Source organism: Nothobranchius furzeri, chromosome 5, assembly GCF_043380555.1.
Source record: "Nothobranchius furzeri strain GRZ-AD chromosome 5, NfurGRZ-RIMD1, whole genome shotgun sequence".
NCBI classification, from domain to species: Eukaryota; Metazoa; Chordata; class Actinopteri; order Cyprinodontiformes; family Nothobranchiidae; genus Nothobranchius; species Nothobranchius furzeri.
The window spans coordinates 50825470-50843041 of record NC_091745.1 but is presented as its reverse complement, the minus strand read 5'-3'; the positions used below and the strand labels follow the sequence as shown (position 1 = coordinate 50843041).

The following is a 17572-nucleotide window of genomic DNA, read 5'->3' as shown; positions in this document are numbered from 1 at the left end:
CAATGATCATGATTGCACTGGAATTTAGAACAGGAAATAGTTTAAAATGAATTTGTATGTGTGCCTGACAAATGGTAATTATATATAGATTGATTATTTCTACTGGAAGAGGGGGCCGAAATTATAAGATGTTTTTTCTTCATTCTGCTCCTTTTCGTTCAAATTTGATTTTTTTGTTATGTAATTCTTATTGTTTATATGTTTTATTTGTTTGTATTTTGAATGAAATAAACGAAGAAAAAATAAAAAAAAAAGAATATGTTCCCCTTGAATTACTTCGTTTAAAGCCACATATCGATTTAAACTAATTAGTATGTGTGTTAATCAGCAACAAACCAGTTACTTTCAGTTAACAAACCATTATGAATGGCTTATTTTGATAAAACTCTTCATTTATGGCTTGTTAATGTTAGAATTACGGCATTAGTAATAAGCTCTTAATAGGTGCTTAATGATAACTAATTCAGACGTAGCAGTCCACCAATATGCATATTAATTGGCAGTTAATTTATGGTTAATTTGTGATCCCTAGACTAAAGTGTTACCCACATTTCCACTCCTTTGATAGGAGGGGATAGGAACTGCCCAGATGGGACGTGATAGGAAGTGAGATCACTTTTAAGAAATGACTGTTTATAAACTTTAATCAGCCAGATCTGATAAATTTGAATGGGCATTTATCATTAGTCCTCAAACACTCTCTTTTCTGAGACACACAGAAAGCTCATTTTAATTTAATATATGGAGTAAATCTGTTCAACATTGATTTGTTAACACTGACATTAATATGTGGATGTAACTGATAATAAATCATTATTAAATCAAGTAGAATCATTTAGTGCATTTAAGATCAGAAGTAATAATGAAATAATCAAGATTTATGTTGATTGATTAATTATTAAATTACTTTAGATAGAACATTCATTGTGGATAACACAGAATATGATTGTAAACCTGTAGATTGAAATAAATAATTTCCAAAATAAAAATCATTTTATAAGGAGAGTAAAAATCTCACCTTCTGCATTAGGCTTTGGAGGTTGCAGCTTCTGGTAATCATGGGAGACTATTTTGGCTTAGTTTCCAGATGGTGCCGCTAGGGATGAAATTGTTTTGGTACAGGGAAAAACACAACATTCCTAGCAGAGGAAAGCTGCTGGACACTTGACTGTCTGTTTGACCTCTGACATTGCTGTGGACAAATAACCTTGTTGGCTTTTCCGAAAATTAAAATGTTGAGCAATTGCTCTAACTGCATTGTTTGTTCTTTTTTAAAACACAGAAAAAGTTTATTTTTTACCTTGCTGCTGACAGTTTTGTTTGCGGCTGCAAACGTCCTCAGAGCTGACGCTGATGGTGGCGACACTCCCACAAGACTGAAAAGCAGACACAGATTTTGCAGCATTCTGGAGGATTTCCTGTTAACCGCGATCATTAGATGAAAAGGGGAGGAGGGCATTTTTTTCAAGGAGGCAAGTGGCTCAGAGCGCCAACATGTCATATCAGCATGTGTGTGGTTAAGCCAGGTGGAGGTGCGGCTGCCTCACCTGGAGACCAGTGCAGTGCAGCCACGTAGTACTTTGCTGACATTTTCCAGCTTAGCCATTAGCCACAGCTGATTCTACTGTAAATAAATGTGGAGCAGAGTGTTTTACCTGAAGATGGAGATATAATTCGGGTTGAAATATAAATTTAAAGTAAGTTGCACTAAACTACCACATTAATGATTACACATGTCTGTAGCACCATTAGACACTCATCTATACAGGTTATCAGCAAAAAAAAAGTAAATTTAGGCGTTACTTGCACTTTAGTCCAACAGACCCAGGTTCAAATGCAGCCTCTGTCATTGTGAAAACATTACCTAAAGTTAAAAGTTGAAGTCCCAATAGTTGTCACACACACTGTGTGTGTGAAATTTGTCCTCCACATTTGACCCATCCCTGGGGGAGCGGTGAGCTGCAGACACAGCTGTGCTCGAGAACCATTTGGTGGTTTAACCCCCAATCCAACCCCTTAATGCTGAGGTCAAGCAGGGAGTCATTGGGTCCCAAATTATTGGTGTGACCTGACAAGGATTTGAACCCTGATCTCCCAGTCTTAGGGCACACTCATACCACTAGGCCACTGAGCTGGTAATTCTTTTGTCCTCACATTTGTTTTAACTTTCACCTTAGACAAGCGTTTCTTAACCCTGGTCCTCAAGGAACCCTAACCCTTCGGTCTCAGTCTCTCTGTTAGTATTTGTTTTTCTGACTCTTGCCCCTTATTTCAGTCTACATATCTGTCTGTTCCTTCTTTCCTCTTTCTCAGTTTGTCTGTCTCTGTCTCTCTGACTCTTAAATTGTCTGTGTATGTCTCTTTGTTTGCCTGTCTCTGACTCTGACCCCTGTTTCACACTGGATGCATTAAACGACAGCAAAACATTTTTCTCGCAAGCTTCAATACGGTCCATTACACACTGGGAGGGTCTTCCTCGCTTGACGTGCAAGATCACAAGATCCCTCGAGACTTCAAAAGTGACTGTTTGTTTATGCAATCTGCTATTAAACCAAAAAGAAGGAAAAATCATGTTTGATATTTCTTTTTGATGTCAAATAAGATGTTACCCTCCGCTGCCAGGATTAAAGCAATGAAAAACAAACTGCTGCACTTCTGGAACAATGCTGAGCAAATAAGCCATTTAGTCACACTTTAGTCACATATACATTAAATTGCATCGCTGCAGTACTTTTTAGGACATTACCGGGGATTTCACATTGAAACTGTGTGATGTCCTGTCTAGCCTTGTGTTGACTGTGGAAACTGGCGTGTCCCAGAAGCGTCATACGGCAAAAAGCGGCGTGGCGTGTTGCTTCTGGGACACACCTGAAAATTTCGCAGTTGGTTTGAAAGAGTTTAGCAGCTGATGCTGTCAGTATGAAAAGGTTTGACCCATTCTCTGTCTGTCTCTTTGACTCTTTGTCTGTCTGTCTATCTATCTATCCATCCATTCAACTATTTGTCCATCAGTCCATCCAAGCATGAGTCCCCTCTCTCTCTCTCTCTCTCTCTCTCTCTCTCTCAATTTTTTTTTTGGGGGGGGAGTCTTTGGAGGGGTGCTAGAGAGTGCTCCTTCCGGTGACGCCCTCATTCTTCTGGGGACTTTAACGCTCATGTGAGCAATGACAGTGAGACCTGGAGAGGTTTGGTGGGGAGGAATGGCTCCCCTGATCTGAATTTGAGCTTTGTTTTGTTGTTGGACTTATGTGCTCATCATGTATTGCCCATATTGAACAATATATTCAGACACAAAGGTTAACTTTGTCATTTCATCTGATCTGCGGCTGCATGTCTTGGCAAATCGGATGAAGAAAAGGGAAGAGCTGTCAACTGACCACTACCTGGTGGTCAGTTGGCTTCAATGTTGGGGAGGATGCCGGTCAGACCTGGCAGGCCCAAATGTATTGTGATGGTTTGCTAGGAGCATCTGGCAGAGTTTCCTGTCAGAAGAAGTTTCAATTTCCACCTCTGGCAGAACTTCCATAATGTTCCCGGGGAGGCGGGGGACAATGAGTCTGAGTGGGCCATGCTTCCGTTGTCGAGGTGGCCTATTGGAGCTGCGGCTTCAGAGACATCGGTGCCTGTTGTGGGCTAAATACCCGAACCCACTGGTGGACACAAACTGTTAGGAAAGCCGTCAAGCTGAAGAAACCATTCTATCACGTATTTTTGGCCAGTGGGCTTGTTTCTGGTGAGAGTTGGATTTCGCCAAGACTGCCCTTTGTCCCCAATTCTGTTCATAACTTTTATGAACAGGATTTCTAGGCACAGCCAAGGTATTGAAGGGATCTGTTTGGTGGCCTAAGGATTGAGTCTCTGCTTTTTGCAGATGATGTGGTCCTGTCAGCTTCATCAGAACATAATCTTCAGCTCTCACTGGAGGGGTTTGCAGCTGAGTGTGAAGCAGCTGGGATGAGAGTCAGCTCCTCTAAATCCGAGACAATGGTCTGGAGTCTGAAAATGGTAGAATGCCCTTTCCAGGTCAGGGTTGAGTGTGGAGGAGTTTAAGGATCTCTGGGTCTTGTTCATGAGTGAAGGAAAAATGGAGCACAAGATTGATAGGTGGATTGATGACCTAAGCTGGAAGGCAAAGCTCTCCAGTTACTGGTCAGTCTATGTTCCAACCCTCACTAATGGTCATGGTAGTGACCAAAAGAATGGGATGAGAAAATGAGTTCTCTCCTCATGGTGATTGGCCTCTCCATTACAGATAGGGTGAGAAGCTCTGTCATTCAAAAGGGGCTCTGAGTAGACCCGCTGCTCCTCCACAACGAGAGGCGCCAGTTGACGTGGCTCAGTCATCCTAAATATCCTTACTAGGAAGGACCCGACCCCGGATAAGCAGCCGAAAATGGATGGATGGGCAGTGTTACTCAGTCCAATCTTCAACTGCTGTTTTTGGGCTGTATTAAGTGTTAAGAGATTTTTGCTCCTAAATCTTCAAATACATTTAGCTAATTTTGAAATTTTACTTAGCCATTCAGCAGCTTCAGCTATCATTTTCAGCATCCAGCATTTGAACAGCATTTCTGCCAGAAATGCAGTTCATCTAGTTTTATGCTGTCTCTCGTGTGTTACTAGTTCCTTTTAGCTTTCAATTTCCCTGTAGGTTTCTTGTAGTATTTTCCTCATCCTCCTAGAGTCTTTTTATTTCTGCCTCCCCACCCAGCTCATTAGCCTCCCCTTCCTCTTGACAATCAGCATTTATCACCTGTTTTATGCTCTCCCATCACTCCCCTCTGTGTATTTATTCTCCTGTATACTCCTCTAGGCTGCATGGTGGCGCAGTTGTTAGCACTGTTGCCTCGCAACATGAAGGTTGCAGGTTCGAAACTCGGCTGCAGCCTTTCTGCGTGGAGTTGCGTGTTCTCCCCATGCATGTGTGGGTTTCCTCCGGCTTCTCCGGTTTCACCCACAGATCACAACATGCCCTATAGGCTATAAATTGTAAGTCGCTTTGGATAAAAGTGTCTGCCAAATAAATACACGTAAACATAATCATCCTGTTTGGTCACTTCTCATTTGTTGGTTTGTCTTGTTTACTACCAGCATTTTCTTCCTGTGTTTGCTCCTGGTTTCTTTAATAAATATGGACTAAATTACCATCTTACATGGGAGGTCCCTGGATTACTGCATTTTGGGTCCTACACGAACATCAAAAACACTGACAGAACAAACCAACCAGCAACAAGGACTCAGCAGAACATCCAGCAACCGATGCGACTCTACAGCCTCCGGAAAGGTATAGAGGACATCCATCCATCTGCAAGGATTAGATCATAGACTGCACTTACTTACTGTTCAAATGTTCCTCGAGGCTCCCAGTCTCCAGAGACTTTGCTTGAACCAGCCTGTCCAGAGGTTTCCGGAAGGTTCCAGTGTCCAGAAACGCTGTCCGAGCCCTCATGTTCGGAGGTTCCCTGACAGTCCCAGTCTTCAGAGGCTTCCCACTGGTTTCGGCTCCTATGTTACCAGAGCCCAAAGGCCTGCAGGCTCTAGCTCCTACATTGCCAGCCCTCCAGGCACCCCTGGTTCCTGATTCCCCCAGAGCCTACTGGCTTCTGATCGCCTCTGTCAGTATGCCCCAGGGCAGCTGTGGCTACATTGTAGCTCTTCCCCACCAGTGTGTGAATGTGTGAATGACTGATTGTGTTGTAAAGTGCCTTGAGGGGTTCCAGGACTCTAGAAGGTGCTATATCGAATACAGGCCATTTACCCTCGACACCAGCCCCCTGGAATCTTCCTGTCCCTGCTCTTGCCACCCTGAACTGTCCATTGTTTAGGAGAAAGAATGGCTAGAGCAAACTGGTCCTGAGTATTTTAATAGGTGCAAACAAACAGAACTGACGTTTCAACAGGTTATGTCTTTTTCAGAGTTAGTTCTGTTTGTCCGTCTGTCAGAAAGTCAAATTTAAGGATTTAGTTACCTTAACAATTTCAACTTACATACCAAAACATTAAAAAATATTGATACTTTGAATAGACCTCATATTGATAAAAATCTGAACATAAATCATTTTAAAGTGTTTCCAGTAGAACAGCCTGTGCTGGTAGGTCAGAACCAGTGTTGAGTCTTGGTGGAGAGCTGCATAAAATCAGGTTGAGGGCTGCAAATGGCCCATGGGGGACACTTTGAATTACCCTACTATGAATTTTATTGAGTTGTGCTTTATAATTTTCATCTTAGTTTTCTGTTGTTTGAGCCAATAACACTGTCAGATATTATTCTTCTAATGATGAAGTTTCAATTCACAGGCGGGTTCATCTCCTTTTCCTGATGCATAATGACTTCACACTCAACAGTCAACATTAACTCTTAATATTATGTCTAATGCCTCAATATCATTTTTAAAATAGATTTAACATTTGTTGTTTATTTCCTCCCCAGGTCAGGTCACCTGTATGTATTCTTTAAGCAGTGGAGCCCAGACATGTATGGCGAGGGGGTCAGAGGAATGGGACAGGAGCTGGGATTCAGGGTCGTCAAAAAGAATGTGTTGTCGGAAACGTCTGACAATGAGCCCATCACTGAGTTCAATGTCAAGGAATGGGAGGTAAGTTCCAAGGGGAGAGAGCTCTCTGGTTAAAGGTGCATCTTCTGTGTTGTATAAAACCTCTTTGAAATGGATTAAAGTCAGTCCATGACTGTGGTTTAATCCATACCTTGTGTTAACACAAGTATTGTGCCACAAGTTGTTAAAATCATCAGTACAAATGCTAAATAACTAATTTACATTAATTATGTAGTACATTTTGTGGGTGTGTTGTGTAGATCTTATTTGTGTACCATCTTATGTGCCAGCTTTCGTTTTGTATTCTGCATCTGTATTTTTCACCTTTGTTTCACCAGTGCATAGTTTTAATTTAAGTGTAAATCTTTGCGTCAACTTTCTATTACACTGCAAGTTATGTGAGATGTGTCCCACTTGCTTTGCTTGGAAATGTGATTTTCTGAACTTCTTCTAATCAAATATTTTTGCATGTTTGTGTAATATTTAAATCCTTCTGAGCCCCTGTTTTGCTTTTTTCATTTTTTTGTGTAAATGTCGCTAGTGTTGGTCAGCATTTGTCAACTTCCTTTTGCTGAATGACAAATGGCATCACTATTTGTTAATGCTTCTTTGGTTTTAAAACACCCCCCAAAGACAAGTGACACTGATGTGGGTTTCTCCTGTTTCATTTGTTTCATGCAGATGATCAAAATGTGGAAGTAAAAGTTAAGAATACATATTAGTGTTTTTGTACACCTCGTACAGATTTGTGCTTGGTGGATGTGATCTACTGAAATCAAATGTGATGGTTTACAACCTTGTGATTAAAGAAACAATTAAAATAGTTGTAGGAAGAAAGTGACATGATAGTGGCTGTGCTTTGGATTTTAATGCGAATATAGGAAACAAAGTGGATTTGTTTGTCAGTGGACTGATCCACAAGCTAAGTAAAACCAGGATACTGCTCTGTTGTGGTGAAAAGAGAGCTGAGCCAGAAAGGGAAGCTCTCGATTTACTGATCGATCTACCTTCCTACCCTCACATGTCGTCATGAGCTTTGGGTAGTGACCAAAAGAATGCAATCGCAGATACAAGTAGCCGAAATGAGTTTTCACTGCAGGGTAGCTGGGATAGGGTGAGAAGCTCGGTCATCTGGCAGGGGGTCGGAGTATGTCCTCTGCACTTCAACATCGAGAGGAGCCAGTTGAGGTGGCTCGGCCATGTGAGTAGGATGCCTCCCTGATGAGGTTTTCCGGGCACATCCAACCGGTTGGAGGCCTAAAGGGAGACCCAGGACATATTGGAGGGACTATGTCTCTTACCGGGCCAGGGAACGCCTTGGGATTACCCCAGAAGAGCTGACCCCAGTTGCTGGGGAGAGGGAAGTTTGGGCCTCTCGACTTAGGTTGTTGCCCTGATTCCGGAGAATCGTGTTAATATTACAAATATGTTTGGTAGTAGCCCCATTGCTCATAATTGTAATTGTTTTAACAGTGTGTGGTTGTGTTGAGCAATAAGCATCACCATGACGACAACCACATTGTGGCTGCCAGGCTTGCTCTTCCGTGGACAACACCTGTAGTGCTGGGTGTGTAAAATAGTGATGAGAAAGCAGTTCCAGGATACTGCGAAAACCAACATTTGCAAACACACAGTCATCTAGTGTGATTAATATACTTCTATCTTGGCTGTATATTTCTGTCCGTAGACAGTTTCTCTTTGTTTTTTAGTGTATTTTGTGCAGACATTGTCAGCTGGTTTCATGTTTTTGTCCGAGTTGCTGCAGTGAACTGAGAGAGCAGGGTCTTTGGTTTTAAGCTAACCATCTGATGTGGCTCGCTGTGATTGTAAAATAATGAATGAATATTTAATTTAAATGTATTTTATTTTACTGCATTCACTTTTTTATCTGTAGGCCAAATGTAAAGATTGTCATACTTTAAAATCTAAACAAAAAGGATCAAGACCTGAAATAAATAAAACTATTTTGCCCCTCTGCATCATAACTGTGTGTGTGTGTGTGTGTGTGTGTGTGTGTGCGTGCGTGCGTGCGTGCGTGCGTGCGTGCGTGCGCGCTTTGCACCTGAAGCACTGGTCTAAATAACCTGACCAGTGTGTCCAGAATGTCATAATTAAATAATTTCACTTAGTATGAATATTTCACCCATGGCCCAAACGTGTTCCGTCCTTCTGCTCCGTGTAAACCTGAAAAACCTCGTCTCATGTGAGACCGGGTTGACGGGTCACCTGCTTGTGCGTAATCGAATGTATAGGTGCTTTCTGAGCTAAAGAGGATATGAGATTCTGGAGTTTTTCTCAGACAGGCTCATGGATGTGTTGCAGTGTCCACATTGGAGACAGGAACAAGCGCTATTCAGCCAAAGTTTCATATTCAGGAAACATTTTCTAAGTGATAAGTCTCTCTGAGAGACGAGGCTTGGAAAACACTCACTTCAGTGAGAGGAATCGTCCCGCATGTTGCTGCCTGTGCCTGACGCACTCCGAGCCTCGCTCCACATCTTCAGCTCGCTGTCCACCTCATGTTCACGCTGACAGCGAGCTGCGCCGAGCACAGCATCCAGTATAATGCTCAAATGTTCTGATGGGAATCTTTTCTTGATTGATTTAGCTACCTCCATGATTGAAATATCAGCGCATCTGCATGCATCGGGGTAATTCTGTCAAAATGACCAACAGTCTTGAGGTTTCTCCCTCAAAATTTACGGTCAGATACGGGAAATATCCGGTCGATGCGAACCCTGCCATTTAACTGTATTGCCTTCTTGTTAAGGTTGTTGCAAAGAGAAACAATTTAGCCTTTAACACCAGAGCCATACGTACTGCACTGTTATCTCCGTCTCTGTAAATGAAGGATGAAAAAAAATTAATTGGATCATTTTCTTACCTTATCAACATTGTTTAATGTAAAGTTTCATTCAATAGGCACAAAGTTTAATTACAACAATCCAATGAGACAGAGCCTGGATTTGTATTCTGAACAGTTTAAACATGTTTTAAAAGGAGGCATGTGTGAGGCATCAAAAAACGACACCTACTCAACTAGTATTAAAAACACTAACAGGGTGAAATATATCAAAATATTGTAGAAACAGACGGGCTACAGCTTCTGGATCAATTTTATAGCCTACAAATTGTTTTATTAATTATCTTCTGTTGAAAGATAACTTTGATGTACATACATGATCTAACAGTATTGGTTGCTGTCACCTGTTGTGAATGGTTCAAGCAGCTATCCGTCTTAGGGTGGGCCCAAGTTCAAGTGAGTGGGCCCACCCTACACTTACAACGCTGCTGCTGCTGTGGCTCCCAGTGTTTCCTTTACTTTTGGAAATGGGTAATAATGGCTCTTTGTTGAGAAAAGGTTGCCGAACCCTGGACTAGAACTAAAAGCAGACAGGTTAAAACTATGCCGTTGTCATTACATTTGAAAATCCCTATTTGAGGATGAATTTAAAAGGTCATGTTAGTTGCTTTATTGAGTTATATCTGACTTTTTCCACCTCATTCCAATGCTTTAAAATCATGTGATCAGGCCTAATTTCCAATACAGTGATTGGATAGGATAATCCTCATTAATAACAGTAATAAATTATTTCAAATGATAGTGAGCTGAAACCGTCTTCTTGAGTCGTAATGTTTTGTCTTCACAGTGTGGTGCTTGAAAAGTTGGAACATTTACCCTGAAAATGCTTGAAAAGTGCTTGAATTTGTCAGTGGGAAAAATGTAGGAACCCTGAAAGATATTGTTAAACAGTTACGTGTAAAAAAAATTCTATTTATTACAGTATCGTGAACATTAAATGCTGCGGCAGTTCGAGTTCCTCTTGATAGAGCGGCACATACCAAAGACTCTGTCTGTGTTTGACTTTTCTTTTTAAATGGCACTGCCAAATTTAAATTATGTCCAAAACAATTTAGCCATGGCCAGTCAAGGGTCCTATTAGCGTTCACAATATTAGCTCCGTTGTCTGTGGTGACGCAGCTTAATTTCTCCACCGTAATCCCCAACTCATTGATGCACGCCCAGTCCTCGGCCAGCACTGAAGCCGAGTGGTCCACGGGAACATGGGTGGTTTCAAGACATTTTGCTTTTAACTCACTTTTATCATTGACATAGTGAGATGTGATGCTTATATAAGGCACCATGTTCGAAGCTGACCAAATATCTGCTGGCATCGTTAGCTTCTTGTAGTTCTTTGCTAATATCTGCATAGACTTTGTCGTAGTGATCAGGTATTGCTGTCTTAGAAAAATATTTCCGTCCAGGCAGCACGTATTGCTTGTCAAAAGTTTTCAGCATCTCAACAAATGACTCCTTTTCAGCACTGTGAAATGATATTTCCTTTGAGATGTATTTCGATACAGCCAATTTGCACTGTGTCCACCTGGGGCAGTACTTTTCATATTTAGTAGTTTTAGTAAAAGCACTTTGAGTGTTCTGCTGCTGATACACTTTTCCAATTGTTGATGGAGCTGAAGCACCTGGCGATAGTGTAGCATTCTCAGCTGGATGGTGGACACGTAAATGCTCATGCAAGTTTGTCGCGTTAGACTCCTTTCATCGTACGTCTGCACAAGCGGCAAACTAGTTTGGTTACATCCAGTGGTTTTCCCTTTTCATCCGGTTCAAAGCCAAAGTAATCCCAAGTAGGCGACGTTGCAGTCTTCGTGGCTATTAGTCCTTCCATTTTGGTATTTTTGTGTTTTCATTTAGAAAATAGTCTGTTTGCGCTTACAGATCTCCGCCCACAAAAAAGTAAAACGTCACCTACGCCTGCACGAATATATCGCACATCGTCAGTTGTTGGACCAACTATTATTGCCTGTGAATTATTTTACATCAGCCAACCAACCCTAATGCTCAATGCTAATCACTGGCTCAAAGGCATCAGTGAATGACAAGCCTACAACATGAAAAGTGTGAAAGCTTATTAGTTATTTCATAACTGATAACTCACATAACACTCACGTAATTATAGTCTGTGTACTGAATTTACAGTATTAAAAGCTTTTGCTTGCTGCCACCTTGCCTAAAAATGTCAGATAAAGCACAGCTATAAAATGAAGAGTATCTAATTGTGAATTGAACCGCAAAATTTGCTGAACCAACACAAATTAATTGCCATAATACTGTTAATATTTTGTTAGAGACATTATTTAGGATTGTTTAAGTTATTTTGTGACAATCTGTTTTATAATTAAAATTTTGTCATGCAAGTAAGGTTTAAGTTAGTAATATTTTGAAGTACAAACTTTTGTTTTGAAATTATTAATTCTGAACATGTCAGAGGTGTTTTACAAACACTGTATAATTAATCGTCCTAGATAAAAACCTGGCCATTTTCATTAACTCATTGGCTGCCAGCTGTTGTCTGAACAGAAATCCCAACTGCCAGCATTTTTTAGCCTTTTTTTGTTTACTGAAAAGTCACATAATATTGTGTTCTATGACCATGTAAACACCAAATCTACCAAAAGAAAGAGTAGACTCACTTCTTATGTCAGGACGGATTAGCGTATTTCTAGCCTTTTCCATTCTTTCACAATCTGTTGTTGAGCTGTGAGCTGCAGAAGCTTTTCCAGTTAAGGCCTTGCTTTAGGCATAGTGGCATCCAAAACTGATCTCCTAATTCGTGGATTATCTGCTTCATGATTACATGACGTGTGACACATGGGTGGAAATCAACTTTAGAGGCGTGATGTTTACTCTCAAGGTGCGCAAGCTCATTCCCAAGCCTGCCCTGTTAAAAACTGCAATTAACAACTTTATTAATCAATGGCAGTGAATGAGTTGATAGAGGACCTTTAAAAGTAACAATTCTGCCTAAAACTGAGTGTAGCACCTTCTTCAGCTTCAGACTATGCAATACACTGAATTTGAATCTGCTGCTATGTAGCAGTGCTGTGGGATTTTAAGCATCAGTGTCTCGGACACACCTTGTAGCAAGTTAGATTAGCAAGCAAGTGTTTATGCCATTTAATAGGTTAACAATTGTTTAGCATAGCATTAAGTATTGTGGATAATTTAGTGTTAGTTGCTTGGCTGTTAGATATTGAATTTAGTCATTTACCATTAGTGTTATTAGGAAAGTAATTAGGATTAGTTGTATTTAGTGTTATATATCGTGTGTAATAAAGAGCTTGTCACATTCCCTCTCTAGACTATTTCCTCTGTGCCGGATCATTTCTTCATAAGCTTACTTCAGAGTAACTTTTAAGATTTTACACAAACATGCAAAATGACTAAATTCCTCCTTTCATCAAAACTATATTTCACAGGCCTTCTGCCTATTGCACTGTTCATGTATTCAAACCAGTATTGTTTTCCTTGTGAGTTTAAGTTCTAGCTTACTTTGTTCAATTTCTAAACTCACCCTTTCCTCTCAAGGCCTGATAAAAGCAGCCGAGTTTTATGTTCCACTTGTTCCTGTGTTTGTACTGCCAGGTAGTGTCTCTGACGGAGTACCACCGTCGGATCGATGCGCTAAACAGTGAAGATCTGCGCTCACTCTGCAAACGACTTCAGGTGCCCTGATAAGTCCCGTTTACCCCTCTATTCAGTCTGCATCAACACAGTCTTCTTTAGAATGCCTTTTTCAGGCTTTCGTTGCTGCTGAAATTTCAAACTATAATAAAATACTGACTGCTTTAAATAATCATCTAAGTAGTTTCAGCTCAAAACTCACATTCAGACTTGCAAGACCAGATCAACTGGAAAACAGCATCTGAGTGAGAACTGTTTTATCACTTCACCACAGATAATTTTGTCTTGTTTGGAGTAATGAGGTTTCCACGTGATAGGTGCCTTATCTCCATGTGTCAGACATTCCCTCTTAAGCCGTTTTTACTAAACAATGCCGTCAAATAGCCACAATGGCGTTGTGTTATCAGGGAGCCTTGGGTTTTTTATAAGTGCTCAGACTGTGGTGGTAATGTGGGGCAATCGTGTCCTTTTTATAAAAGATTAGGCGATGGCGGCATAAAGGAGGTATGGGGATGGTCCCTGCGCTGCAGCAGACTTCTGTTTATCTTGGACATAACTTGCTTCATGTTGCGATCATTATCTTTATTGGACAAGCCACTCCTAAAGGTGTCTGCCCTCCACAGTCCATTTGCAGTCTCTGGTGATCTGACTTCCAACTCTAACGGAGAGACGCTCATGGAGTGCTGCAGTACTCCAGTTTGCCATCTCAGATGATTTTGTTCAAAAACCAATACTTACTGCCCGTGTATACTTTCATTTTCAATATAGCTGCTGGCCAGAGCTTGTTAGTAACTTCTCACATCATCGTGACACCTCCCTTTGTTGCGCCAAGGCGCAATTGCTGTTTATAAGACAGGCAATTACTGCAATATTACTACCAAGCGAGGTATAGCGAATGCCACAAAATTTGTGCAATGGCATGGCGGCATGGCGCGTTTGTAAGACACACTGTTGTGGTAATATTATGCCAATGTTCTATGTGTTACTATGTGTCTTGTAAAAAGGGCTTTAGACTTGTAGACATTGACCATTGCAGTCCCCTGGGTTGTTGGTGGTAAGTGGTACCATGGACACATAGAAGTACTTCCCCAGAGTTGGAATTCTGTTCCACACAAAGCCTGACTAAAAGATATTGTGTGTTAGTGAGATGGTAGAGTAAGACCCTCCTTACAAGAGGAAAGATGTCCCAAGGACAATGCAGGTAGGCGCCATTTGAATGAGGACTGAAACACCAGAGCCTCCTTGCCACCAGTGGCAAAGTGCTCCACAGTCGGTCTTAACAGGAAAGATAAATTGTCAACAACAGTCCGTAGGTCAGAGAGAATGTCAAACACCAGAATGCAAATTATTCATTGGGCTCATTTCCTGTTCAGCATCTCTCCTTGCAATTCAAGTTGTGCAAAAACCAATCCTAATTATCAGATAATCAGCTATCCTCGTCAGATTGCTGGATTGTCACAGCTAGTAAACACTACAATTATAAATATTGGCAGGACAAATAAGATCAAAACCCCTGAAGGAGTGAAACTTTTTGAGTTTCTGTTGCTGCTGATGAGTCATGTATGCCTCGCTTCTCATGTTATACCTGAACTCTTACTTCTTTTTATAGTTGTGTTATCTACATCAATCTTTAGAGTTTCTTTGAGTAGAGCTGTTAAAAACCTGTAGACCGTAGCTTTAACTGAACCCATCTGGTGTCAGGGCTTTCTGGAATTTGCTCCTCAGTTATTCTGAATCCCAAGGACAGTATTTGCTTTTTTAGATTACCACCAAAGACGAGGTGAACTTGAAGCACGGCACATCCACCAAAGCTGAGTTGGAGCCCGAAACGTTCAAACCCAACCTCAGAGAACCGAGTGAACTCCTGGAGGTCAACCAGATAGAAAAGGTACAGCTACATCTTTCATGTACATGTTAAACAGCTGTTGGAGTTTGATATGTCCCTTAGAAAGCTCAACAACATTAATTATTAGGGAATTCATTCCTACTAGAATGTTTCTGGATACAGCTTGTTTCTCTCCTTCTGTTTCTGAATGCAGTGTTGTTCTGTGTATGATATGATGCTTCATTATAATTAAAACAGTTGTCATAGTTATTGTCACATACTGTAATCTATTTTGTTGTTGTGTAAACTTACTGACATACCAGGGCCGTCTCAATACTCAAGTTTGTTCTTGTGTACTTGATTAATTCGCTATTGGCTAGTAGAGCACAACTTGAATTTCTACCTTTGGCAGAGGAATTTGACGTTCTAGCAGGCTCTTATCCTTGAACACCTGGCTCTCCTCCATTACAGCACTGAACAGCATTGGTTTTTTAGACAATTTTAACATTTTCTGGGGCAGGAGGGATCTGTTTGGCGCTGATGGACTCCACCTCAACAGACATGGCACACGTACCCTGGGGATGAGCCTGGCTTGTCCACGTCCCCCCCTGCATCCCACACTGACCTCTGCCACTCCCACTCCTCCACCCCCCACCCCCACCCCTGCAGCACCTACAGCATTGATTTTAACAGTAACTCACATATCAGACTTGGACCCTGCCAAACCAAACACATACCTGTCATTATCAGCAGAGAGCGACAAATCAAACATAAATCTAGCAAACTTTAATAACCTTAAAAAGCTACCAAAACCTCAAGTTCAGTAAATTACACAGCCACTCTACCTCCAGCATCTGTTAATATGGCTCTTTTTGATGTTCGCTCTCTGCTGAACAAAACTTTTATTATAAATGACCTGATTTTAGATTTTAATCTTCAGTGTTTATTTTTAACTGAAACATGGCTGAGTTCAGATGCCTCTGTTGTTCTCACAGAGGCCTCCCCATCCAATTTTAATTTCAATTTTTCAATGAGGAATGGGAAAAGGGGAGGCGGGACTGTTTTTATAAGTTCATCAACACTTTTAGCAAAACCTGTTTTATTTGATCATTTTAACACTTTTGAATACATTGCAGCCGCTTTTGACATTCCTCAGATTTTATGTGTCACTGTTTACAGGCCTCCTAGACAGAGTGCACCTTTTATTCAAGAGTTTTCAGAGTTTTTATCAATTTTACACAACTCCTTTGATAGGATTATTTTACCTGGAGATTTTAATCTGCACGTGGATAACCTTTTAGACCCTTTAGTCACAGATTTTTTAAACATCTTGAATTATATGGATTTTACCCAACATGTCACGCAGCCAACTCACAACAGAGGACACATCCTGGACTTGGTCATCACGTATGGCCTGTCCACTTGTGTGCCCTCTGTTGTCGACTTGGCAGTGTCCGATCACTATTGCGTATTTTTTAACATCACCAGCATTATCCTCTGTGAGAACTGTAAGGAACCGTCATCTAACCCCTGAAGTGGCTGCTGGTTTTCTTGAAGCTTTTAACAACATCCCTCCAAGTAACGTCTCCGCCCCTTGTGATGCCATTATCAATGATTTTAACAGAAGACTAGAGTCAGCTCTTAACTTGCTTGCTCCACTCAAAACCAAAAAAAATACAGTCAAATCAAACATCACCTTGGGGAAATGAAAACCTAAGAAAACTAAAGAGAAACTGCAGTGGTGGAGAGAAGATGGAGGAAAAACAAATTCACAATAAATCATCAGATATATTTGGGACTGCTTAAAACATATAATAATGCTATAAGAAATTCAAGAAATGCATATTTTTCCAAAATCCTCTCAGACAATAAAAATAACCTTAAAATTATTTTCTCCACAATCAATAATATTCTCAACTCCAATCAAAACTCAACTCAGAAAACCCCCTCAAACACTCTTTGTGAGGAGTTTGCAGCCCACTTCAGAGGGAAGGTAGGCACCATTAGATGTAACATTTTATCCTCTCAATGTAAAGTGGTTTTAGACACATCTGAGAGTGTAGTGTGTCTACCTGAAGAAACACTGGACAGTTTTGTCCTGGCTGAAGCTGAGACTCTTGGAATGGAAGGTTACATATTGGTTTATAATTCATTGGGTCATCTGGATCCAGAGAAGGCTTCTTAAGTAAAGGTTTGATTACAGCAACCTTAATATCCTGTGGTACGTATTCATTTAGTAAGGATAGATTGATTATATCTTGAATGAGGCAGTAACCAAAGGAAATGCATCTTTAACTCATTCACTGCCAGCCGTTTCCTGATCGGTAACTGGCTTTGCTGCCAGTGTTTCTCACCGTTTTTACTGTTTTTTTAAGAGTCACAGAACGTTGCTCGCTAGGATGATGTCGACGCCAAAACAACCAAAACAAAGAGGAGACTCACCTCTTACATCAGGAAGAATCTGCGTGTTTCGAGCGTAATCCGTTCTTTCATAATCCGTTGTCGAATTGTGATCGGCAGACGCTTTTCTGGTTCGTGCCTCACCTTTTTTACAGGAACGGCCCAAAATGATCTCCTAACACATGGATGGTCTGCTTCCTGATCACGTGACATATGCGGATGAAGATCGGCTTCAGGACTGAGATGTTTGTTCTCTCAGCGCTGGGGCTTGTTACGATGCTCAAACAGTAAAAAAAAATGCAAATGATG

General features: G+C 41.0%; 1 protein-coding gene across 5 annotated transcripts in view; it reads left to right on the top strand.

Annotated features, from left to right (window-relative positions):
* Nucleotides 1–17572, top strand: part of oxr1a (oxidation resistance 1a) — a 184097-nt gene that overhangs the window by 156532 nt on the left and 9993 nt on the right. For 4 of the 5 annotated variants that reach the window (XM_054740517.2, XM_054740516.2, XM_054740520.2 and 1 more), the window contains 3 exons: nucleotides 6431–6596; nucleotides 13000–13080; nucleotides 14801–14926. In XM_054740517.2, coding sequence (XP_054596492.1) covers nucleotides 6431–6596; nucleotides 13000–13080; nucleotides 14801–14926 — 373 coding nt within the window. The remainder of the gene's footprint in view (nucleotides 1–6430; nucleotides 6597–12999; nucleotides 13081–14800; nucleotides 14927–17572) is intronic. The other variant, XM_054740518.2, reaches the window with a different exon arrangement.